The sequence below is a fragment of the Raphanus sativus genome, chromosome 3 (assembly GCF_000801105.2).
Source record: "Raphanus sativus cultivar WK10039 chromosome 3, ASM80110v3, whole genome shotgun sequence".
NCBI classification, from domain to species: Eukaryota; Viridiplantae; Streptophyta; class Magnoliopsida; order Brassicales; family Brassicaceae; genus Raphanus; species Raphanus sativus.
Window position 1 is genome coordinate 16,246,544 of NC_079513.1, and position 26,559 is coordinate 16,273,102.

At 32.7% G+C, this 26,559-nt stretch overlaps 3 protein-coding genes across 3 annotated transcripts; 2 read left to right on the plus strand and 1 right to left on the minus strand.

Annotated features, from left to right (window-relative positions):
• Nucleotides 1–3,439: 3,439 nt before the first annotated feature.
• LOC108838479 (uncharacterized) lies at nucleotides 3,440–4,573 on the plus strand (the record flags this gene model as incomplete). The annotated part of the gene is made up of 2 exons (XM_057006368.1): nucleotides 3,440–3,607; nucleotides 4,202–4,573. Coding segments are annotated over 2 exons (540 nt in total), but the record flags the coding sequence as incomplete, so codon positions are not given.
• Nucleotides 4,574–11,351: 6,778 nt separating this feature from the next.
• On the minus strand, nucleotides 11,352–15,086 carry LOC108846758 (ethylene-overproduction protein 1-like). Its single transcript, XM_018619965.2, has 4 exons — nucleotides 12,901–15,086; nucleotides 12,382–12,673; nucleotides 11,993–12,302; nucleotides 11,352–11,908 (listed from the first exon to the last, which is right to left on the minus strand). Exons 1-4 carry the CDS (start codon nucleotides 14,865–14,867, stop codon nucleotides 11,688–11,690), a joined length of 2,790 nt encoding a protein of 929 aa, XP_018475467.2. The 5' UTR covers nucleotides 14,868–15,086; the 3' UTR covers nucleotides 11,352–11,687.
• A 1,072-nt stretch (nucleotides 15,087–16,158) lies between these two features.
• Nucleotides 16,159–18,014, plus strand: LOC130509083 (bifunctional monothiol glutaredoxin-S16, chloroplastic). Its single transcript, XM_057004664.1, has 2 exons — nucleotides 16,159–16,572; nucleotides 17,414–18,014. The coding sequence occupies exons 1-2, from the start codon at nucleotides 16,195–16,197 to the stop codon at nucleotides 17,912–17,914; spliced, it is 879 nt and encodes a 292-aa protein (XP_056860644.1). The 5' UTR covers nucleotides 16,159–16,194; the 3' UTR covers nucleotides 17,915–18,014.
• Nucleotides 18,015–26,559: the final 8,545 nt, after the last annotated feature.

The window sequence follows — 26,559 nt, forward strand, 5'->3', positions numbered from 1 at the left end:
AATTTATAATTTAAGAATCTGCAGGTCATATAATCTATTTCACTAACCAATCTTTTCTATTAAAAGAGAAATATTATTTTTATCTACCACAAAAAGTTATAATAGGTCCATAGCATTAATTACATAATATAAAATAATAATCAATAAAGATATTAATAATAAATCAATTATTCTGTTGAGAACAATCTAACAAAATCGTACTAATCTTTTTAAATATTTTTAATTAAATAATTCATTAATTAATTTTGTAATTAATAATATAATATTAATTAACATTAATTAAATTTATTACAAAACAAAAAAGTTCTATGCTATTTTTATAAGTGTATATTATAGTCTGCATTATATTAAAACAGAATTATTATAAAAATAAAATATGATAAAATTATATTAAATTGGTAATTTAACCTATTTAATTATTTAAACTCTTCATTTATATAAAATATCATTTACCATTAAACGGGTTTAAATTTGTTAATTACGTAATATTCTTATACCAAAATAAATTTATTAACATATGTTGAAATTTTATTTCTATAGCTATATATTTTTTCAAAATCATATGTTGAAAAAGATTTTTTATTTGATTATTTCAGATTATATATTAATTGCACAAGACTCAAAAATGTAATAACAATTAATGAAAAGGTAAAATACATTACAAATAACTATATATTAATAAAGTAATAAGAAACCTAAAAAATAAAATTTAATGGTTCTAGAATACATAACACTTAAATATAAATCATGTATTCAAAAAAATTATGATAATACTAAAGTTATAAAATGAAAAAAATACCAGCACAGATGTGAAGAAAACAATTACAATAGGATGTGTCCTTATACAGAATATAAAAATATCGTAAAGCTGACGTTAGCAAATGATTGCACATGAATCCAGGCGTTGGAGGTAAAGATGCCTTTAGCTGTAAGCTTTGTACAATCTTGACGACAAGGATGTATGTTGCTCTTTTTACTGCAGGTGACATTAAGAGCTTTAACGGCTAGTGATGAAACAGAACCCTCTGAAAGACTCGAAGTCTTCCCAGTAGCTGAACTTTCTGCTTTAGTTGAAGTGTTTGAGACACTTTAGTCTAATTCCCTCCCTCAAACTTCGAGTCGAGGGAAAAGAGACACCGAGTTTTTTGCGTAATGTGAAGAATGATTCTTGACTGTGAAGGACTTTGTGAAGACATATGCGAGCTGGAGAGTTGCAGAGATATGATTGACTTCCATTGCCTTCAGAGCAACCATTTCTCTTACAAAATGATAATTAATATCAAAATGTTTTTTTTTTGTTCTTTTTGTGGAACATAGGATTGGCAGTAAGACATACGGTTGACAGATTATCGCATAACATCAAGGGAGTAACAGTCTGCTACAATCTCATTATCTTCAACAAGTTCTGCAACCAGACAACTTCAGACGCAACTTGAGACGTAGTCCTATACTCTGCTTCAGTAAAGGATCTGGAGACAGTCTCATGCCTCTTTGCAGATCATGATATCAGACTTGAACCGAGAAATATTCAAAATCCACCCGTAGACCTTCTTGATTCATTGCATCCTGCCCAATCACTATCACTATAGCATATGAGAGTCAAATTTGTATGAGAGCATACTTATGCTCCTTTCATAATTCTCTTTAACATACCTGAGTATTCTTTTCAAGAGGCTGAAGTCAGAGATGCTGGGAACATGCCTCATATGTAGTAGTTTACTGCAAACTGAAGATCCGGCCTTGTGAGAGTTAAAATACTGCAGTTTACTAGCCAAACTTCTGACGTAGCTTGGATCCTCGAAAGCTACATCTTGTCCTGTCAGGTTATTTAACTTCAAAGGTAGCCATATGAGAACAGTCTCTCATTCCTGGAGCATACTTAGCTTGACTCAGAAACAACCCTTTGCTATGACGTTGGATTTGGATCCCGATATTTTTCATTCTAAACACATACCTGAGTTCCTGTAACAGTTTATTCAACAATTGCTCATTTTTGCTCATAGTGTTTCAAAAGAAAAGAAAAAAAAATAGAGTAGATCAAATAAGAGCCACTGTGATATACAAACAGTGATGGGTCCGGAAAACTGCACTGAAACCAAAGCTGAGGAGGAACGAACTGAAGTTATCAAACAAGGCTGAAACGATTTTATCCATCAAGTATTTCTTGTTCAGCCATGGCTGCCTAGAATCAACCCCTGCATATTGACGTCCACAGCAAGGCACATGATACTTCTTCCCCCTTGAAAAATGATGAGAGGTCACCACTTCATCACGAAGAACTTGAGGCTTCATAATCCGGTAAGATAAGATCAATTGATCTTCGTAGACTTCGGAATACGACGAGGTCGGTCAATCAACACATGACACGACTAGTAGAAGCCACTATGAAACAGGGAATAAGGCCTATCCCCTCTGTCAAGAACCGAGAGAACAAACTGGCCACCTATAACAAGCAGAGTTAAGAACTGATACCAGATTTTAACAAGAAACCGAACCGAACTACCACCATCAAAGCTAGACATTGATGATGGGCAACCAATGAAGGGAAACCATCCCGTTGCAAAAAGAAGTAAGATACCACCCAACAACTTACTGAAAAGACCAACAGAACCTAACCAACCAGGCAAATCTCTTCGAGAATCAAATGACGCCGAAGCCTATACGATCCAAACAGAACATAATCTATTGAAACAAGAAATTTCCAGACAAACCAACTCCTCGAGAAGGGCCAACACGAGATACTTGAGCATTATCAGGCCAGGAAACGCCAATGAAAGACAGAGAGATTCGACAAGACTCGTCACTTCGCAAGGATCACCGCATAGACAAGTCACTTCGCAAGGACCAAAGAACATGAATAGAACAGGGTAACCATAAAAGAAGAAGAGAGAGGGTCTCTCCGGTGCCAGAAAAAAATCCCAGCAAAACCCTTGCTGATGTGGCTTGTTGCGAAGAAACTTGTTTCAATTTATTGATATAGGAGATAGGTTTCTAGACGTCGTCAATTTTTTTTTTTTATAGTTTTGTAGACCTGACCTAAATTAACTCAAACAGTCAAACTGGTTTTTATGACTAGCAATAAATTAATAAAATAATATGACTAAAATTGTTGACTCAAAATTAAGCTATAACGTTCATGTCACATATAAACTTTTTAGTGGTTTAGAGGTTAAAAACAAAATAAAAAATAAATGTGTAATTGACTGTTAATATTTTATTGTTATTAAGAAAATAATTGTATTTTCGTCGTGTATTTAATAATTGTATTTAGGCACATCCAAGATTGTATGGTGACACTCGCACGAGATTTGGACCGTAAGTAAATCAACTATTTTCGTAATTATGTTTCTTTATACATTGCAAACCTGTAAACAATTCGTGAATATTTAAAACAAAGCAAACCATAGTGTTTCTCCTTCCATAGTATCGTTCCCTCTAATTCTTTTTAGTTTATCAGGCAGATGGTTATAAAAACTCGGGGTGTTACAACATACAATGTCCTGGCTTTGTTATTGTCACTCAGATTCCTTGGATTGGAAAAGTGTTTTCTAGAACCTCTATTTACGGTGGTAACGAAACAATTTCTTTCACACCGCAAGTATTCCAGGTAAAAACATATTTGAATTTCATTTATGTTTTACTTCATTGTATTCTAAAATATAAATTACTGTTCGAAAACTAAAAATTTAATGTCTAAGTAGATTTTTATTATTCCAATAATACATTGTAAATTTTTATATTGATTTTAGGTTATTTTAAATAGTTAACTATAGACAATATATATATATATATATATATTAGATTTACTGAGTTTTTAATATGTGAAATCAAAAAGAAAAAAAATTGAAAAAAAATCAAAAAGATATCTCTTGGAACAAATAAATATGTTAATAAAGGTTACAATTTTCTTTTTCTAAATAGACTTCTGAAATATTTTTTAGTAAAAAAATAGTTTTAACCTGTTTACCGGGAACCCAAACATTATAAATAATCTATTTCAGCGAAAAATGAATTGAACCTAAGTGATGGAGTGCCTACTAGACACTGCCACTAAGCCAACATTTAGTTCAGGTTTCTGAAATATGTTTGGATGTGTCCTCATATTATATATGTTTAGTTTTTAATATAGCTTCTCTTAGTTTTACTTATCTGAATTTTAGATATTTTCTTAATTACTTTTCTTTGTTTTAATATTTGTTAGGATGGCTTAAGCGGAAACTGGGGATTAAAAATATTCAACGATGTAGTTGGTTACTGGCCTAAAGAATTATTCACTCATCTAAACAATGGAGCATCTTTATTACGTTTTGGAGGAAATACATTTATGTCTCCGGATGGAATAAGTCCTCCCATGCGAAATGGACATTTTCTGGTTATCGATTTTCAGAAGAGTTCACATTATCTGCATGTCAAAGTTAAGAACTCTAACTATCAATTAGTTGATATTGAAGACAGTAAAACAAGACGTTATTCAGATTCGTACCAGTGTTATAGATTATCTTATTGGGGTTATGTGAAATCGAATGGAGTATCCTTCTCCTTTGGAGGTCCAGGTGTAGACTGTGGTACTTGATGTTTATGAATTTTACATATTTACTACCGATCAAAATTATCAAATTTTAAAAGTAAATAAAATTTGACTAAACTGTGTTCATCATCTCTCACTTTCTCTCTCAAACTTCCTTCTATGGTTGTTTCTACAGAAATTCCACTCAATAACCTTGAAAATAAAATTTACAAACTAACCAATTTTCTTCTCTCTCTTCTTTTCTCTTATTATATCTCTCTACCCTTTCTCTAAAAAAACTAACTAAATATTTTTTTTGGTGATTTCATAACCCCTTTTAGAGACCTTAAATACATAATCATCTATTCTTCAAAATAAAAGAAACAATCACTCTACATGATCTATTTCTCTCCTCAATCCAGAAAACAATACACAAAGCTCAAATTTATAATTTAAGTATCTGCAGGTATTCGATCAAAAAAAAAAAGTATCTGCAGGTCATATAATCGATTAGTACAGTTTATTAGAGCATTTTCTCCAACCCAAATGTATATCTACCTATATAATAATATTTATAGTAAAATCTATTCCAACTCACCACTATTTTTTTCTCAGTAAGAGCATCTCCAGGTAATTTCTATTTTTAACTCTAAATGCTATGACAGAGAAAAAATCACTCTAACACATAGGGGTGTCATTTTCGGTTTAATTATGGGTACGGTTTGGGTTCGGCTCGATTTGGTTAATTTTGGTCCAGGAAAACTTTAACCAAATTCAAGCCAAATTAGTTTTGTTTGGTTCGTATTCAGTTTGATTCAGTTTTACTTCAGTTTGATGTATATTCGGTTCGGTTTGGTTTAATTTTGTTTTGTTTGTGTTTGTTCAGTTTAATCGAGTTGATTTTTTTTTATCTAGTTCTGTTATAAAAATATAATTTATATAAACATAAAAAATCATCATTTGGCACTAAATCATTACTTTCTTCATATTTAAATTTAAATGTAAACCTAAACATCCACTGCTGAAACACCACAAGATTCAAGTATGGTGGGGATTTTGGTTCAATTAAACATGAAATAATCTTGTAAGAGCTAGCATAATCATCTAAAATAAGTTCTTAATCTTGTTCTTGTCCGTAAAACTACAGGAAATTTTCAAACTAAAATCTTTATTTTTTGAAGTACTTTTCTTATAACCTAAAGATTCACTAACCAAAATACTTTTTCAACTGGATATATATTAAAACACTTATTTCAAATATATTTATTAATTTTGGTTAGTAGTAAAATATTACTTTCATAAAATTGATGCTAGCATATGAAACTTAACATATCCATTGGTATTGTTAGAGTCAAAATAAAATATAGATTTGAGATGAAATGAAAATATGTAACATAACTAGTAGATTATGGTACATGTAATAAAATACTTTATTAAATATTTTTAATCCCCAATTCCCGCTGAAGCCATCCTAATAATTTTGGAACCAAAAGCGTTAAGAAAATATTTATAATTTATAAGCATAATGTGATTTTAATAAGAAAAACTAATAGAAACTATATTAAAAACTAAAAAGATATAATATGAGGGCACATCTGCACATATTTCAGAAGCCTGAATGTTTTCTTAAAAGAATTGTGACTTTTCTTAAGATATTACTTTGTTTCCGAGGGATATCCTTTTGTGTCTTCACACTTATTAAAAAGCTAATTAAATGAACTATAAATGTATCACTGTTTATAGTTACTATTTAAAATAATTTTAAATCAATATACAATCAATTTTTGAATTTTACAATTTATTATTCTGAACAGTATAATGTACTAAAACATTAAAATTTTAAAGAGCAATTTTTAATTTGGGAAAATGATGAAGTAAAACATAAATGAAATTTTAACATTAAAATAACATTATTGTATATAAACAATTTAGTTTATTGTATAGAAACTAGAGGGACCATCGTTTTTTCATAGTTTTTTTTCCTCTTCCCTGTTCGCTCTCCTCATTTCTTCATCATCAAGGTAATAATATTTTGTTTTTCTTCAAAACTGATTGATTCTTTTAAACTTACATATATTTTATTTTCATACGTTTTTATAGATGTCTTCGCACTATGATGAAGATATATAGCTACGGGTTATTGAATACTGGAGATATATAGCTAGGGGTTATTGATGTTGATGATGTTAATGGGCATCACGAAGTACTATTATTTAAGGGAAATTTTCATATGTGAATGGGGAAAGGGAGTGTAAATTTGCTTAGAGGAATTTGCATCCAACGTCGTATTTGCCAATAACGCTATGTGGGCATGCATTCCACTTACATTGTCTATGTAGATGGAATGCAAACAACTATCCAACTTGTCGTATAAATTTTGTTTAGTCTTTTAGTAATAATAAGACTATGTTACGTGGTTGTTGAAGCAATGCTTTTGGATGATACTAATGACTAGTGAACAACAATTAGGCAAGGTTATGTAAGGGAGAAAAGTTCTATACTTCCATTGACTCTTTTGTTAAATGTAAGGTGTTATATATCCTTGAAAGATTCTGAGTCAAAGACAGATGAATTGGTTTAATTGTTTTTTTGTATCATTTTCAAAGGTTTGGGAAAATGATCATGCATAAACAAACTTGGAATATAATCCATTGCTTACATGAGCTACTATGCTAATTAATCTCATGTATTTTTTTAAGTTTTCAGAATAGACTGCCATCTAGAGATAATAAAGAACAGTTTCATTGTCTCCAAACGATCTCAGTAAATAATCACTGAGTAAAATATAAAATCAGTAGGAGCATAGTTCCCTTCAATCATAATTTAGATTACTTTTGTAGTATAAGTAATTAAGTTTCACATCTCTTAAATTCATCTCCTTCCACACTTTTGCAAGAAAAGTTTCAGATTTAAATGAGCTGACTGATTACTTAAATCAAATCAAAACAGCCGTAGAAAAATAATCAATCAAGACTTTAATAGAGACTTTCTACGTTGTATAGCTAGTTAACAATTACTCAATTCTAAGCGTTGTTACAGAACATTAATTTATATATGTAAATCCACAAATATTAGCAGAATGATAAAATTTTCGAAAAACTAAGTAATGTAGATGTTATGTTGAAAACAAATAATTTGAAGAAAGAAAGTCTGTGTATCAAATGTGTTGAGTTGATTTCAAGTCAAAAGGGTTTTAAACATTTAGGTAAAATATATATTTTTGCCAAAAACTGTAAAAATAAATTCATAAAATATGAAAATGCCTACACGCGTCGCCACTTAATTTAAATAACGACTAAATGTAAGAAATAATACTGTTAGAAATATAATAACTTATATAATTGATTTTCTTTTGCAAACTGACATTCGACTTGGATTGTTTACTTATATTTTTCATATGTTTTGCTAATTTTTACTCGTGTTTTGCTAATGTTTACTTGTGTTTTGCTAATGTTTGTTATAAACAACAATAATGTTTGAACAACCCAATTTCTAGCTGTTTGAAAATCCATTTTTCATACTTTCAGCAAAGGTATAAAAATATGGAATTGTTGTTTCAACTTTCAAAATACAAAGAAACAACTACTTACATATTTCAAGGGCTACTTTAGTGTCCAATTTGTGTGCTCAAAATGGAAGATTTTTACATGGGTTTTATATGTACAATTTCTATGGTGATGATTGATTACTCACGTCTATGTCTCTTGTTTTGCAAGGGGAAAAAATCTCAGGGGTCTGAGAATCAATTAACTATGTAATTATTAGTTTGTCGTCGATTATATATTCTCTTTCTCTCCCTTAATCTGATATCAACATAATCATATCATTTTGGTTTGTTTCAAAATTATTCAACCCATTCATTCTTCCGACTTACACATTGATTCTTTTCGACTTACACATTGTACTTTTCTTAAGTTTTTTGTAGATATCATCACCACCTTATGATGACGGTTATAATTCATCTGGAAACAAGTTCTTTGTGATTCTAGTGTATGCGTCTATATTTCTATATTTATAGGCGTGTTTGTAGTGTTGTACTGGGTAATTAGATTATTTGATATGTATAGCGGTTCCAATTGTGAATACTGGAGATATAGAGTTAGGACACCAAGAAATACAACTGGTTCCTATAAGTAGGGAGAACTTCCTCTTTGTGCATGGAGAAAGTGAATGTTAAAATATTGTTAGTACTTTTCGTCATTTTAATAAAATTTTAAAATATATTTTACATAGTTAATTAAAATGCTTTTTGGATTTATACTAAAAGTTTTACTTGTAACCAACATTAGTGTTTTTTAATGTTTCAATAATTGTCTGAAAAATCATTATAAACTAATTTTTCAATAATTGTCTGAAAAATCACTAATATTCATTTTCGCTGCCTAAAATTGGTGAAAGAGTTTTGTTATACTTTTCAAACCAAGAGTTTGATTTAAGATATCAAAAGATATTATGAATAAAATAATTATAAATATTTTATTATAAGTCTTATTGAAATACATTTTGTAAATTTTTAGTGAATAATCCAAATAGAAAAATCACACATAAAATGAAATGCATATAAGATATTAAGTTAATTAGCAAAATAGAATAAGGAAAAAATTACTAACATTAATTGTTAATTAATAGGATCAGATAAAATATATCATACAAAAGTAGGTTCAATTTAAAAATTCACCTAGAAAAAATGCAGAATGTTTCTGTTTTAATAATATAGATCTTACGAATAGTAACTGATTAAGTTTTCAGAACAAATGCGTTAAACCCGTGAGTTTAAAGTCCATTTAGATAGCTGAGTATTATTCCCAAAGATGAAAATCTGATGGGCAAATGAGTTTTTATTTGAGGGAAGCAAATTAAACCAATTCTGACTAAGCAAATAACAAATTTCATTCGGGAAATCGGCCAAAAAAACACTGAACTTTTCAAGAATTGCCAAAAGAAACTTGTACACTTGTCTGACCAATAAAACCCTGAATTTTTATCGATTTATTTAGATTATTAAGAAACTTAAGACTGACTGACCAAATTAGCACACCGTTAAACGAGAGTTAAGACAACGTTAATTGTTGGTGTTAAGTGAAACGACGTCGTTTTATTTTACACGATTTGAAAATAAAAATTGGTAGACACCAGGGTTTGAACTCAGGTTGTTTGGATCAAATAGCAAGATATTTACCACTAGGCTAGTGGCTCAATCAATTTAGAAACAAACACGTTTAGATTTATTTGGTATTGATTTTGAATATAAAAAATTCAATAAAAATTAAAAGGTCTTTAAAATTCCAAAAATTTGAAATTTTTTTATAAAATTAATTTTGAAACTGAAATTAAAAATAATATTTTATTTTTCCTTAAAAAATCAAAAATCTTCCAAAATTTTCATTTTTAAAAACAAATTCAAAAAGAAAAAATCATTTTAGGATTAAAAATTTTGAAATTAAATAAAAAATCGAAAATAGAAAAAAAAGTTATAAAAATAAATTCGAATCTGAAAATAATCGGAATCTACAAAAAATAATTTTTTTTTTTTTTTAAAATGCCCAAGAAGAAAATTTTCATTTTTCAAATTATTAAAAGAAAATTTAAAAAACAAAATAATTCAAAAACAAAATTCAAAAAAAAAGTGACAAAAATTCAATTCTGAAAACATATAATCAGAAACTATAAAAATAAATAATAATAATAATAATAAATTATTTTTCATTGTTTCTGATTATATGTTTTCAGATTCGAAATATTTATAACTTTTTGGAATTTTTTTCGATTTTTTTTCAATTTTTTTTTATAATTTGAGAAATGAAAATTTTCTTTTTTGGAATTAATTTTTCAGTTTTTAGAAATTTTAAATTTTTTTTTAAGTTTTTAGATAATTTTTTTATATTCAATCGGTACCAAATATAATTACATGTGTTAGTAACTTTATTGACTGAGCCACTAGCCCAGTGATAAAATACCTTGTCATTTTATCCAAATAACCTGGTTTCGAACCTAGTGGTTGACTTGATTTTATTTTCAAATCATGTAAAACGACGTCGTTTCACTTAATTTTTACTGATGTGCTTCAAATAGTTAAAAGAAGACCGTTTCTACTTTCTACTAAAACAACCAAAATTTTCCAAAAAGTTTTGAAAACGTATTTTCTTCCAAATTAATCAAACACCAATAAATTACACGTGGCAATTAGAACACATCCTAAAGCATGATGTGAACAAATTTAAGAGGATAGATAAAAGCTTGAAAATTTGGACAATAGGTTAGGAGAAATGAATTAATTTCATGTTATGTGCATGGGGAAAGCGAATGTAATATTTGCTTAGAAGAATTTGAAACTGATATCATATTGGCATATACGATAAGTGGGCATGCATTCCACTTAGATTGTTTGCTTATACCTTGCTTATGTTTTACTAATGTTTACTTGTATTTTACTTATAATTTGCTTATGTTTTGTTATGAACAACAATAATGCTTGAACAGCCCATTTTCTAGTTTTTTAAAATCCGTTGTATATTTCTCATATATACTTTAAACAAAGGGTATAAAAATATGGAATTGTTGTTTTAACTTTCAAAATACAAAGAAACGACTAAAATTACATATTTCTATGGCTAATTTAATGTCCAATTTGTGGGCTTAAAATGAAAGATTTTTACATGGGTTTTATATGTACAATTTCTATAGTGATGATTGATTACTCACGTCAATGTTTCTTGTTTTGCAACGGGAAAAAATCTCAGGGGTCTGAGAATCAATTTAACGATCATGAGAAGAATAATGTCACATACACAATTACACATTAAAAATATGAAGGAATGAAAAGAAGAAGCAACACAAAGTGAGATATCTAAAAACAAAACATGACATATCAATATTTTTAGTGTTCTGTTTTGTCCGGAACACACTCTGCACTAATCATATATTAACCTTATCCAGTCATCAAACCAGAATCAATCCCAAAACCCAAAGTATGAAGTTATATTTACATTCTATGTTGCTGCTCCTTTTGGTTTGTTCCCAGATCTTTCTATCAAAACTTATTGATCACAAAAAGAACCAAGCTTAGTTTCTCATTGGAATGTTCCATAATAGATATGGAACGGTACATGTATATGTGGTTTTAGACGAAAGAAGCTCTCGCCATAGTTTAGGATATAAATAAGATGGCAGATGGGTTTGTCTATGACTGTGGTTCACGTACTTTGTGATAGAGGTTGATGGTATCTTTGTGGCATGGATCAAGACTCAGAGCTGCTTCACAGTCTCTGATAGCGTTTGTGGTTTCACGCATTGAAGCGAAGAATGCTGCTCGGAGATGTAACAGCTGGAGGTCAGGTTTAAAGGCTATAGCTTTTGATAACTCTTCAATGGCTTCAGTTTCTCTATGGTCGTCCATAAGAACTATAAACTCAATATCATGAGGGTTAGTTCTCAAACAAAAAACAGCAATAAGAAACAAGAAATGGATGTGAAACTTTTGCAGACCTGCGGCTCTGTATCTGTATGGGTAAGTTCTCAGAGGATCTAACTGTGTCGCCATCACTAGGTCTCTCTGTGCCATCTCTCGGTCACAATACTCTGAACGCTTCTCAAAGGCCGATGCATTGTTCTGAGCTTTCTCTATCAACTTTGTCATCTCATTATACGCATCTTTCCTTTGGCTTTTCAGATGGTAAACACGAGCTAAGCCTTGGTGAGCTCGTGTGTGTTTGATGGTTAGCGCGTTCTTGTAGCAATCAGCTGCAAGATCCAGCTTATCGCAGTCAACATATACACTTCCCAAGTTGTTCAAAGCCTGCAAATACAACAGAAACTCTTCATGAAATTGCAGTCAGATGATGATAAAACTAATGGGGAACAGCTTCTTTACTTACTTGTCCCTTACGGAGACCATCTGATGGACATCTAAGTGCTTCTTCAAGGAGCTGAATGACATACTTTGAGGACTCAGGGTCGAGCGTGGAGTCTGCAAGAGCATAAGCTTTAAGGAAATACGCTTCGAAGGATCTTTGTATAGAAACAGATTCCTCAGCCTTGGCCAGAGCTTCCTCACGGTGGCCTGTGTCATACAATATCCATCCTTCATACACAAGTCTCTCATGCTCCGTCTTTGAATGGTTCCGAGCCAGCCTAAGGCTACGCATTGCTGCCTTTTGACAATTTAGCCTGAAATATCACACAATAAGATTCAGATGAAACTAAACATATCACTTATAGTGTAACAAAACATATACCCAAAACACATTAATAAATAGCATAATGCATTATATTACGTACTTATTAGTTTATTGAAGTTTACTTCAATAAACTCAACTAATTTACTTGAAATTTACTATTATTAAATAAAAAATTATATTAAACATAAAATCTATTTCTATGAAACAGAATTGTACCTTAAGAGAAGAAGAGACTGTCTGAAACGCAGAAGGCTCTTCCCTGGATCATTAGCCAGCATATGATGAACAACAGCCAGAGATCCAATATCATCGACAGAGGACCAACGATCATAGAGCTGCATCCAGCAATCAGCTTGGTTCCGTCTCTGGACCAATGGTCGGAGGAGCTCCACCATATGGTCACCATGAATTTTCTTGTTAAACATCAGGAAGTTCGGTTCCAATGTCAAAAGCGCTCTAATATCTTTCAAAGCACCTTCATAGTTCTTCATGGCTATAGAAATCCACGCCCGCATCTCTAAACAGTCAGGAGAGACCTTAAACCTCAGAATCTTGTTCAGCTCCGCGACCGCAGAACCAAACTGACTCTCCTCGACCAACGACACTGCCCTGAACTTGTAAGGGAAAGTCAAAGTAGGGTCCAAATCCGTGGCGATTTCTATATCAAACATCTTCTCATCACAGCTTCGGTACAAAGACCTCTCCTGGTGCATCCATCCAGTGGCAGCAGGGGAACCCGAAATCAACGAGTTCATGGTCTTATAAGCCGAATATCGATGTCCTCGCTTAAACTTACACCTGGCTACACCAACAAGGGAGTAAACATGACCTGCCTTGACCGCTGCGCTAAACCATCTCTGAGCATCTTTGTATTCTTTCCTCTCAAGCATCACAACACCTAACTGGTGACAAGCGAGCTGTTTCTGCCAAGCCTCCACCGCGCATTCGACCAAACATTCTAACACCATTACCGTTGTGTTTGATTCCATATCGTCTTCCATAGCAATCTGGCTTAAGAAGAGGTACAACGTAAACGAAGCATGCCCAACCAAGGCCAGCCTTTCCCGCCCCTCGACGCTACAGAGAATCTTCACAACGTTCGGGTTATGCAGCGAGCTAGGCAACTCTCTTAGAAAAACCTGAAGACAAGCAGCCACAAGAAGGTACGCAGCCTCCTCCAAACCATACTCAACCAACAACACCGCGTCATCGAGATTACTAACGAGACGAGCCAAAGTCATGTCACAAGCTGCTTTCAACTCGTCGCAGCAGAACTGGTTCGCTAATGTGAGTAGCTCCAAGACAACGTTAGGAGGAAACATCTCAACTTTTCGAACCCTACTAAACATCTCAGCAGCTCTCATCCCTTCCACAGAGATTCCGTTCAAGCTGATAGTATTTCGCTCCGTCTCTCTAAAGCCACCGTATAACATTGCCCTAAAGGGTTCTGATAAAGACGCTATCTTGCGCCTCACGCAAGGAATTTCCTCGTCGCCTATACAGAAGGACATGTCGTAATCCACCTCTGACGTCGAGCACTCTTGAACATCAACGTCAACGTTGTACCCGGAACAGAGACATGGATCGTACACCCGTTCCGGGTCGTACCCGGAGACGAGACTCGCTTTAGGGCATTCGAGGTTTCTTCCGCAGCAATCCATCGATGTTGTCCCGATCAGCTCATCTTCTCTCCTCTCGTAACGTAGCCAAGAAGCTAAGACAAGTTTGGTGTGAACGTTAAAAGCGTGTTGCCTAGCTGACCGGAGACTCCGCCGGAAAAGTTTCGGATCCGATAAGCCCCGGAAGATTGCGCATTGCTCTAGATAAGCATCAGACTTCTCGAAATGCGAGCAGTTCTCGATTTGTCGGTAGACTTCGGATAGCTTGCCGATCAAGTCTACGAATTTGAGGGAAGGGTCTATCTGCGGTTCGAGGAGATTTGCGACGGGGAGACCGTAAGGGAGGAGAGAGTCTTTCGAAACGACGGCGTTTTGATGAGTCCGGGTGGATTTGGAACGGAACGAGTTGACTCGGAGATGATCGTGGAGATGGTGAAACAACTTTTCGCCGGCTCTTTCGGTGGTAGAGGGAGGAGGTGGCGGCGGAGGAGGGTTGAGAGTCGTGGCTTTGCATCCTTCGGTGAGTTTCAACGTTCGCATTGTCGTGAATAGATTAGGATGCATCTTCTTCAATCAATCAGTCAATCAAATGAAGAAAAATAGGGTAACTTTTTAAGGAAAGTTTCTAAATTTAGACAATTTGAGATTTTGAGTTAAAAGGGCTAATCGGGAAACTAGAGATGACGCCGGGATGTCCCACCGGAGATCTCTGAACCTGAGACCACCGAGAGAGATCTCTTCGTCTCTCTTCTCTTTCCTTTATTTTGATTCTCGTTCTGGACACAAAACGTGTTTTCGCAGTGTAGTTTTCATTATTTCCTTTCTATTTTCTCGTTATGTCCGTAAAAGTAGAGAGAAGGGAATTGGAGGAATGATCTCTCTCTCTCTCTTCAGCTTTTGGTTTATTCTCTCTCTCTCTAAAAATGCAGTGTTTTATTATTGGTTATGTCATTTTGGTGTCTTTTTATTTGGGGAGTTTGTCTTTTATTTCCCTTTTGTGTGATACTGGTTGATATGGTTTACATATGGATATAAAACCATGTTGCAGAATCTTGATGTTTACCTCAGTTACTTGTCTAGATTCTTGCATAAGATACTATGGAAACTCTCAGGGAAGATAATTGATTGAGCTTCAACAAAGTCCAAAAAAGTATGTTTATATAGGAACTGAAGAGAGCTTAAAATGAAGACATTTGCTTAGAAACAACGGATTTGGTCTCAAGTTATGGAGGAAAATTAGAAGAGATTATTGTCTACCTTCTACATCTAACCTTCTCTAACTGACAAGGAGAAATGTTGTTATACTCATTGCTTCTGAGTCAACAATGATGTTCTATTGTTGTTATTTTTCTTTGGCTCTAAAGATGATTATTACCATTCCAGATTATTATTTTTGAATGAATGCTAAATTAATTCAAAAGAAAAATAAACTGTTTTGTATAACAAAGTTGCTTGACGTGATCTCTAATTTCTAGAGATCTCGGTGGATGTTTCCAAATAGAGACTTACATGTTGAAGTAAAACCATGATGTTACAGAGAGGAGATATAGAACTATGGAGGGAATGTTTGTTGATTGTTTTATGTAACAAGAAGAAAGATATGGAGAACACCAGGTCCAAAATAAATGAGTAATTAATGAGAAAAAGCATGAGAATATATTGTAGTGAGAGCTTTTATAATTAAAACCAAGTGGAGTTTACCATAGCGATTGAGTTCAAACATGAAAATCTAAACAAGTATACAAACGAAACGACCTCAAGAAAACGAAAATGAGATTTTAAAGCCCAATATTTATAGGGCCTTAAAATAAAGCCCATATCCATATGACTACAGTTAAAAAAACTAATGATCTCATCCCAACCGATAACTCGAATCTCTCCTGCGACAAAAATGGCTGCAATCAGTTTCTCCTCTGTGCACGCCTCACCCTCTCCCCGTGTTTCCCGTCCACATATTTCCAGAAATACCCCTACCCTTACTCTCTATTCACGCTTTACACCATCCTTCTCCTTCCCCTCTCTCTCCTCCACCCTCCGCGTCGACACACCCCGATCTCGCCGTCCCTTCCTAATCGCCTCCGCCTTAAAGTCACTGGGGGAGACGGAGCAGCTCCCGATCGCGGAGGCCGAGTCGATTCCGGCGGAGTCCGGCGTGTACGCCGTCTACGATAAGAGCGACGAGCTTCAGTTCGTCGGAATATCTCGGAACATCGGGGCGAGTGTAGCTGCTCACGTGAAATCGGTTCCGGAGCTTTGTGGCTCCGTCAAGGTGAGCTCATCGTCTCCTCGATTGACAATTGAATCAGTGAATTGATTGTTTGGAAGCTAATGAAGTTCTTGATGATCATCAACTACACTTGTCACATTAGCCGTTCATTATTGTATTTTATGTTACTGTGATAAATAATCGGAATGAGTATGCACATTATCATGTTCATATGCCACGTCAGCACATATGTGTATAGGAGTAGAGCGCACAATATACTTGTCGAGTTAATTTTGGTGAGGAAAGTATTATGTTATCCAACTTAGCTTAGCTCACATACGAAACATTCATCTATTGAGCATGTCTATCAGAACCACAAGTGCTAAAATACGCAACCACATGAACGAGCCTAATTAATAGAGAACCACAAGAAGATGTTTCCAAGCCTTGAGATAGTTTGTATATGGAAAAGACTGAGACAGGTCAAAGAGAGTGTGAACCATATTATGTTAGGATTTTTCATTTCCTTGCACTTCCTTTTCATTACTTGGTTCCGAGGATTTTTGTTTGTAGATACATGAATAGTGGTCGTTAGTTTGAAGAGTTTTGGAAGGTTAGTTTGTTCTATTTGATGTTTTGTACTTTCAGTTAATAAGAAGAGTTAGTTTGTATTGTGTCCATGATACTTTACTCTTATCAGCTTACAGTCATATGATATCTCAAATAGCTCTTTTGAACTTTAGTTAACATTACAGATTAACATGGAAATAGAAACTGTAAGAGGCCTTGTTGTGTTTGTTTGTTTGTTTGCCCATGGACTCATAGCCAACAACAACTTTATGTACATGATGAATAGTGGCAAGTTTTGACATTATGTTTGAATGTGTCATCATTGCTTGCTTAGGTTGGTATAGTAGAAGATCCAGACAAAGCTGTTCTAACACAAGCATGGAAATCATGGATAGAAGAGCACATAAAAGTAACGGGAAATGTCCCTCCAGGGAACAAGTCAGGGAACAACACATGGGTCAAACAGACTCCAAGGAAGAAATCTGACATCCGTCTCACTCCAGGTCGCCATGTCGAGCTCAATGTCCCCTTAGAGGAACTGATTGACCGGTTAGTGAAAGAGAACAAGGTGGTAGCTTTCATAAAAGGGTCGAGAAGCGCTCCTCAATGTGGATTCTCACAGAGAGTTGTTGGGATTCTTGAGAGCCAAGGAGTGGATTATGAAACGGTTGATGTTCTTGACGATGATTATAACCATGGGCTAAGAGAGAAGCTGAAGAGTTATAGTAATTGGCCTACGTTCCCGCAGGTGTTTGTGAAAGGAGAACTGTTAGGAGGTTGTGATATATTGACCTCAATGTACGAGAATGGCGAGCTTGCCAATATGTTTAAGTAGTTTCATCTCTGTTTATTTCTCTGTTTCTAGTTTGTATAACTCAAAACATTTATCATAAACGTTTGGAACCTCTTTAATTTGAAACTTGCTTGTTCACATATTTAAAGCTTCCAGATTGTTAAACTACTATTTGCAAATTTATGATAATTTCTTAGAAAAATTGACAAAAATACAAAAAAAAAAATTTATATTATATTATTTGCAAATTGATTTTTGATGAACCTCTAAAATCTTAATTACCCTTAATAAAAAATTATATTAGATTTGTTAATATATAATAACCTATCAATTATAAACGAGTTTCATTAATTGATAATCATCATTTTTTTAAAATATTATGCATTATGTTAGCCAAAAATATTTTATATCATAATAATTTAAAAATAAATATAAATCATGTATATAGTTTTATGTATATATGTATGTTTTCAAGTTTATTTCATGTAATAAAATATATTTTATTAAAATATTTTTTTTAAACAATTTAAAATTTAATTAATTATTAAATATTTTAAAAATCTGAAAATAATTGATTCTAATGGTGTTTGAATTGATAATATATTCATTTACAAATTTTTATAAAATTATTAAGTCTGCAAGTGCGAACAAAATGCCTAATTTATTTAGTAGTTTTTTTTTATAAATACTATCGACTGATTTGTCGGTAAACACACTTAGTACTACAAAGTTGACTCATCCGAAAGCATACCACACTGTCTTATCTGAGTTTGAAATGCATTCCAATTAATGTTAAGGGAAAGATCGATTATCTGTTACGGTCTATTATATAAACTACATGGACCAAAACCTAAGTGAGAACTGACCAAATAATGCTAATTTAGGTGTCATAAAAAACCGAATACATGATTAATGTGGGTACACACTAAGTTCCAAAAGATTGTAACTAGGTTACCACTTGATTATCATTAGTATTTAAAAATTCAAAATTTTGTGTCTTCAGATTATTTTGTGTAAACACAAAATTTTGTTTTTTTTTTAATTTGTGTCTTCACATTTTTAACAAAAAAAAACTATTTAAATGGATTTAATCTATTGCTAAATCAAATATATTGGTAAATTCATGTTATCTGAATTAGAATTTGTAAATCATAGAATCAATTAAACATATTTTTAACAAAAGACTGAAAACTATAGGACTAATAATTTGTTTGAATTTATAAATCCATTAAAATACCAAAACTAAAAAATTTTATTAAAGAAAAATAATAAAAATATAAGAGAGAAAAATAATTCAGATTTAAGATATTTTAACATAATCATGAAATTTTTAAATGCTACTTTATCTCTTATTTGATAGTTTTAACCACAATTTCAATTATATAACAAATTATTTTAAATATCAATATTTTTCAAATATTATATAAAACTTATACTAATGAAGGTGATCTTAGAGCAACCATACTATTTCGAAAACCAATAATTTCATAAAATTTGTATATTAGTATTCTAATATAGTTTTATAATACGTTTTTAATATAAATTTAGCTATGTGAAGTGACTATCTGATATAATTCGACAAACTTTTCTTCGAGATATTATGGGGATGATTGACAAATGCTTTAGAAGTGTTGTAGAATCTTTCTTAAAGCCCAAATTATTTCTATAAACCAACTTTATTTTATCAATCGTATTTTATAAAGATTTTTTAAAGTTACAGATTTTTATTTCCTTTTTATTTATCTTTGGCTGTGGAAAGCAATAAATCCAGAGCATTTATTTTTTTGCTTTAGAAAATTTACATAGAAATAATTAAATCTTTTTAAACCTACAGCTAAGATCTTACAATAAAATTATTTGCAGCCACATCAAAAATGTCTTTTTTATCTTCACTTTTTGCTTTCTAAAATATTTTTTATCAAGAAGATATTCATATTGGAAGTACTTTTAATAGCTGTTAAGATAGGTGCATGATCTTTCTTAGATTTTATGAATCTGCAGAAGAGTACACATGCCAGTTACATATTTAACACATGCCAGATAACAGAATCAAATCAAACAAACAAAGTATTTTGTAAAGAAATTTTCAGTTTGATTCTTTTCTCTTTATACGAGGAAAGAAAAGAGTAAGCAAAAGGGTAGAATACTAACAGCTTCCCCATCAGAAATGGTATTAACGGCCGATTTTTCGAGTCTCGACAGACAAGTTGTAGTATTTGCTTTGTCAAAAAGGTCAATGTCGGTGATGGTATGTCTTGTTGTCCCTCTCAACCAAACGCTTCACGATTCTCTAATGCATGCACCAACCAAGCACGTGAATCATCTTTCTCTCAGTGTTGCATCCTTCGATATGCTTAGAATGTTAGATATTCTTATGGGCCACGAAGATATAGTTACGAGTACGAATTAGTTACCATGTTGATATCAAAATACATCAAGGAAAAAAACGTTTTCTCAACATTTTGAATCCAGACGTGGGATAAAGGTAACTTTGTCTGCCACTTAGTCTGTCCCCTCTTTTGAGCAAATTCTATATCCTGAAAGCTTCGTTTAATCAGCAATGAATTCAAAAATGTAAGTTCAAATTTTAAAATATCATGAACCGATAGAAGGGTCTGTGTCTAGTACAGGGCCGGTCCTAAATAAAACTGAATGAAACATTTATTTTAAATCCCCAATTTTTTTTGAAAACTACATGAATATAGATTCCCAAAAAAAAATTTTTTTTGAAAACTACATGAATATAGATTCCCAAAAAAAAAAATTTAACCACAAAATTTGTTAAAAATAATTTTTATTTACATCTTTAATAAATCACTTATGATCCTTTAAATCTCAGGATCGATTCTGGTTTAGTGCGACTCAGCAGGAGTTGACTGCTTTACGAGAGCTAAGATGCCGGTCGGAAAACTATGTTAAAAAAAAACTTGAACGGCATCTTTGGTCCTTTGGATAAAATAGAATTACAAATTTTATTATTTACTAATACGCAACAGAAAAAAATTGTCTGCAGCAAAATATCAACTTTGCAACAAAACATTGATCAATCAATATTTTAGCAAAAAAAAAACATTGATCAATTAATACGATTGATCTTGACAACGGAGAGACACATCTCTTGTAACAATAATTTTTATTAAGTATTTTTTACATAAAAAGTCTCATGTGTGAAATACTCACTATGTTCCGTGAGCAGAAAATATTTAGTTTTATATATTTTCTAAATAAAAAAAAATCCCATGAAAAACCTTATAAGTGGCAAGCACTTCCACTTTAAACCTCCAAATTTTATGTTTCCATAATAAACCTTGAAATTGAAGATATTTTTAACAAAAACCTTCAAAAGATTAACATGTTTTATGTGATGTTAAAATAAACAGAATAATAAACTCTATTAATGTTGTTATTAACTCTGTCTCCTTTCGATAAAACATGTGACTTATTGTAATTACTTATATTTTTAACAAACCATTTTTTATTTTATTCATGAGCCATCATAAGTGTTTATGAAAGAAAATAATAGAAAATCTAAGAAAAAAATTTATAAGTGAAAAAGAGATCGTGTTATACACAACATGGAGTAAGATAGTTCTAATATTTTGAATCTTCTTATTCTAGATTTTCGAGTCCATGGAGTAAGATAGTACCTCAAAGAGATCATTCGAATGTGATGTTGCTTCTCTTCGGAATTTCCTTGAAATCTAGAAGGAACCTACGCCCAATGCTTCTCGTCTTTTCATCTTATGGTTTTCTCTTTGCTTCTCTTCATCTTGTGCTCTGGCAAAAACCGATGATGAAATTGCAATACCGTAGGCGAAAATGATGAACAGATACATCAGAGACTTCAAAGAAACTATCTTCTTCGTTGTCGTTTCTAAGAAACATAAAACACGTTAGTTATCTTAACATCACATAAAACACGTTAGTCATTTTGAAGGTTTTTGTTAAAAATATCTTTAATTTCAAGGTTTATTATGGAAACATAAAATTTGGAGGTTTAAAGTGGAAGTACTTGCCACTTTGAAGGTTTTTCATGGGATTTTCCCAAAATATTATTATATCTACTTTAAATTATATCTTAATCAATAGAAAAATAGACCGGAAACTATAAAAATGATATAATATAGAAAATAAAATAAAATTTTGTATTGCAATTCTAAAATAATATATCATGCACATTATTTACGAAGTGATTTGTATACGTGTTATTATTACAATCATTCTCGCAAAAAGATGACATAGCACTTAAAAATATGACATGACACTTACAAAAGATGACATAATTTATAGTTATATATGACATAGACAATTGCATTTAATATTAACATATATTTTTGGAAAACTTTATAGAATATGACAATAAATCATTCATTATATTTAATGCCGATTTATATTTTTGGTAATTTTTTAGAATATGGTAATAACTCATAAATCATCACTAAAATAAATATTTTCAAATATGAAACTATAAATTTTGAAATATTATTGAATTTTATTTTTATAATTATAGAATTTGTATTGCAAAAATTTTCTACAATTTTTTAAAAATTATAAATTTATAATCGTAATATTATTAGTTTTTTTTTGATATACAAATGTTATAAATGTTGTTTAGTTTTAATTTTTGATAACTATACAAATTTTATATGAATTTTTAGTAGTTTTATATAAGTTGATTTAATATATATATAACCAAAAGAAATATATAAAAATTACTAAGATTTAAATTTTAAATATATATATACATATTCTTAAATATAATTTTAAATAAACAAAAAAAATTCTTAATCTTATATTTAATCAAATCAAATTTATATTAAATATTAGTCAAAAATAATAAAATATATAATATTAATAATTTCAGTTTTAAATAAAACTCGAATTTTAAAAATTTATCACTGCACATGGTACAGGAAAACACCTAGTTTATTTTGAAATAAAAGTTTTATCGTACAATGACAATTTAAATGAAATTGTAGAAATACGAAATAATATATAAAATTATAAATCTATACTATCATTTGCGAATTGGTTTTTTATATTTGATCTCTCAAATTTAAAACTAGACATCTTATTATTGTTGATACCCTTAATAAATGATTATTTTTACTCTAAAATATATTACTGTATTAATCTTACGACTACAATATGACACAAATATATCATAATCTTACGACTACAATATGACACAAATATATTATCTCTATAGCTTTCGTTGTTCTCATTCATTCCAAGTCGTCTTGGTTTTACTCTTTTTTCATACTATGATTTATCGTTTACCCTGTTTGTTTTATTTGCTAACATTCCATTCTCCACTTTCATGCTGATACGGATGTTCTGTTTTCAGTGGTTCAATCGTTGTTCGGTGCAGATCAGAAAATATAACTGGTTATAGTTGTTTGCGTGAAGGGTAATATAAACAACAACAAAGCTTGGTTTTGTATTATTTTGTTGTGTGTTTCTCTCTTTATTTCTAGATTTGTTTTGGAGGTTTGACATATATATATATATATATATATATATATAGATTTTCTTAGTGCATGACTACATGTACTCTTTTGTTGTATTTTTTATTACATTAGATGTAGGCTTTGTAAATTGGAAGTATTCTTCTATGTTTTATGTATGTTTGGATGGTTCGTTTCTTAATATACAACTTGGCTTTTCTTGGAAGGTGTGTGAGCTAATTTTGCAGGTTATCAAAGGCGTGTATGTGATGAAGCTGTAGGTCCGGAGGGGTTTTGAGGGCTGGCCAATCCTCCGTAGACTCGCGGCAACTTAGCAGCCACAACAATGAGACTCCAGCTCTTGGCTCATTGCGATCCTAGGCAAAGTGCGTTGTTATGTTATCCAAGCTCTGTTTCAGTTTTTGTATTTCTAGATTTTGCTGTGTTTTTCTTTTTGTATTTTGGTGTTGTGTAGTTGTCTTTATTTTTCTGCTATTTGTTTTCATTGTAACTGTTGGAAGTTGGTTGCAAAGACTGAAGGAAATCAGAACCGGAGTTGGTCTGATTGAAATTAGATTTGTATTCCGGTTTAGGAGTCGGTTCGATTTAATTGTAAACGCCGTCGTATCACGTCGTCTTCTTTAGTTCATCGAGAGTTTGTTACAGAGTGGGGTCCACCTCTGGAGGCCGTTCAATACGGTTATTATCCAGCTGGTGTGACGTGTTGTTGTGTGTGGATCATTCTGGGAAACACGGTGAGAGAGAAAAGCGATAGAGAGAAATTGAGTTTCTACGGGGGTGAATGATTTCTCTTGGGGCTTTTCCGGTGAGAGTTTGCGGTGGTGATACGGCGGTGTTGTAAACACTGAGCTTAGTGAATTCCGAGCTGATCCTCGGCCAGACGTAGAGTCGCGGTTTGCGTTCGAACTGGATAACATCTCGCTGTGTCTCTTTTATGCTTTCTCGTTTCTCTTATCTCGTTTGCGTATTGATTGATCACACATTCGTACTTGCTTGTTGTTGATTGATCGCATCGAACTTGTTCTCGTCTTGAATCGATTCCACAACAAGTGGTATCAGAGCCTGGTTCGGCTGTTACAGGAAGGGATCGAAGGTTGGCTGATCAGCGGTGACGAAGGAGATCTCGTCACGATGGTTTCGGCGAAGATCGAGATGGAGAAGTTCAATGGAACTATCGACTACAACATGTGGAAGGAGAGGTTACTAGCTAACCTGGATCTTCTTGGTCTTAGAGATGCTCTTATAAGCCAAGAAGAAGATCTGAAGAGATTAGAAGGAAAATCTGAAGATCTGAAGCTTAAAGGCAGTGATGATACATCGGACTCAAAGCAAACAGCCGATGTATCGTTAGCAGAGAAGCAGAGGAAGGTACGGAGTACCATTATCATGTATGTGACTGATCAGATCTTGAGGAAGATTATAAAGGAGAAGACTGCAGTTGGTATGTTGAAGATACTGGACGCTCAGTATATGTCTACGTCGCTTCCAAACAGGATGTATCTGAAGCAGTGCTTGTATGGCTATCGTATGAATGAGTCTCTGTCTATTGAGAATAACATTGATGAGTTCCTGAGAATCATAACAGATTTGAGTAACGTCATGGTGGAGATATCTGATGAAGATCAGGCTATTCTGCTCTTGATGTCTCTCCCAAAACAGTTTGATCAACTGAGAGATACATTGAGATATAGCAAAACGACTGTGACTCTTGATGAAGTTATAAGCTCTATCCATTCAAAGCAACTGGAGTTAGGAGCAAATGGAAATGGAAAAGGAAGTAAACCTCATGGTGAAGTGTTGTACTCAAACTATAACAACAGAGGAAGATCAGGGACTCGAGAGACGAATCAGAACAAGTCCAAAGGCAAAGGTAGATCGAAGTCTCGGGGAAAAGGGAACCAACCTACCTGTTGGACGTGTGGTTCTGAAGGACATTTCAAAAGAAATTGTCCCAAGCGAAGCAATGGGAAAGGGAAGGAAGCTGACAAGGAGAACGGGGAGTCATCTGCAGTTACTGGTATTGAGTTTATTGAATCTCTTACTGTGTCAGAAGTCAATGTAGCTGAAGCATTTGACTACAAAGAGATTTGGATAATGGATACTGGTTGTTCCTTTCATATGACCCCAAGAAAGGATTGGTTCATTGAGCTTGAAGAGAAGGATGCAGGATCAGTAAGAATGGCAAATGAATCCACATCCTCTGTAAAGGGAATTGGTACAGTTCGTATAAAAACAACAGACGGGAGCTTTGTCTTGATTAAGAATGTAAGGTACATTCCTCAGTACTCAAGAAACCTACTGTCACTCGGAGTGTTTGAGAGTGAAGGGTGCTCGTTCTCTTCAGAACATGGTTTACTAAAGATAACAAAAGGTTGCAGAACTGTTTTGAAAGCCAAGAGAGAGAGTAATATGTACTTTCTTCAAGGAAGAAGTCATGTTGATGAAGTGAACCTGGTGTCTTTGAGAGATTAAACCAGTCTATGGCATAGTAGACTGGGACATGTGAGCCAAAAGGGATTGGATGTACTAATAAGAAAAGGTTTTCTTGATAAGAAGAAAGTTTCAACACTGCAGTTTTGTGAAAGCTGTGTAGTTGGAAAGGCTCATCGTGTAAGTTTTGGTTCTGGTCAACATACAAGCAAGGCATGTCTGGAGTATATTCATGCTGATCTTTGGGGCTCTCCTTCAGTCCCAAAATCACTCGGTAACTGTCATTATTTCTTGAGCCTGATTGATGATCACTCAAGAAAAGTATGGGTCTACTTCTTGAAGACTAAGAATCAGGCGTTTGATAAGTTTGCAGAGTGGAAGAGTTTAGTTGAGAAGCAATCTGGTCTTAAAGTGAAGAAGCTGAGAACTGATAATGGTCTTGAGTTTTGTAACAAAGAGTTCGATGGTTTCTGCTCTGAGAATGGGATAGCAAGGCACAAGACTATTCCTTACACTCCACAACAGAATGGTGTTGTGGAGAGAATGAACAGAACTATTCTGGAAAGAGTTAGAAGCATGTTGAATGAGTCTGGACTTCCTAAGTGCTTATGGGCTGAGGCTGTTAACACAGCGGTTTATCTGATAAACCGTACTCCATCTGCATCCATTGAAAATGAGATACCTGAAGAAGTTTGGTCACAAACAGTTCCGCAGTTTGGCCATCTTAAGAAGTTTGGTTGTGTGTGTTATCATCACTCTGATGAAGGAAAGCTACAACCTAGAGCAAAG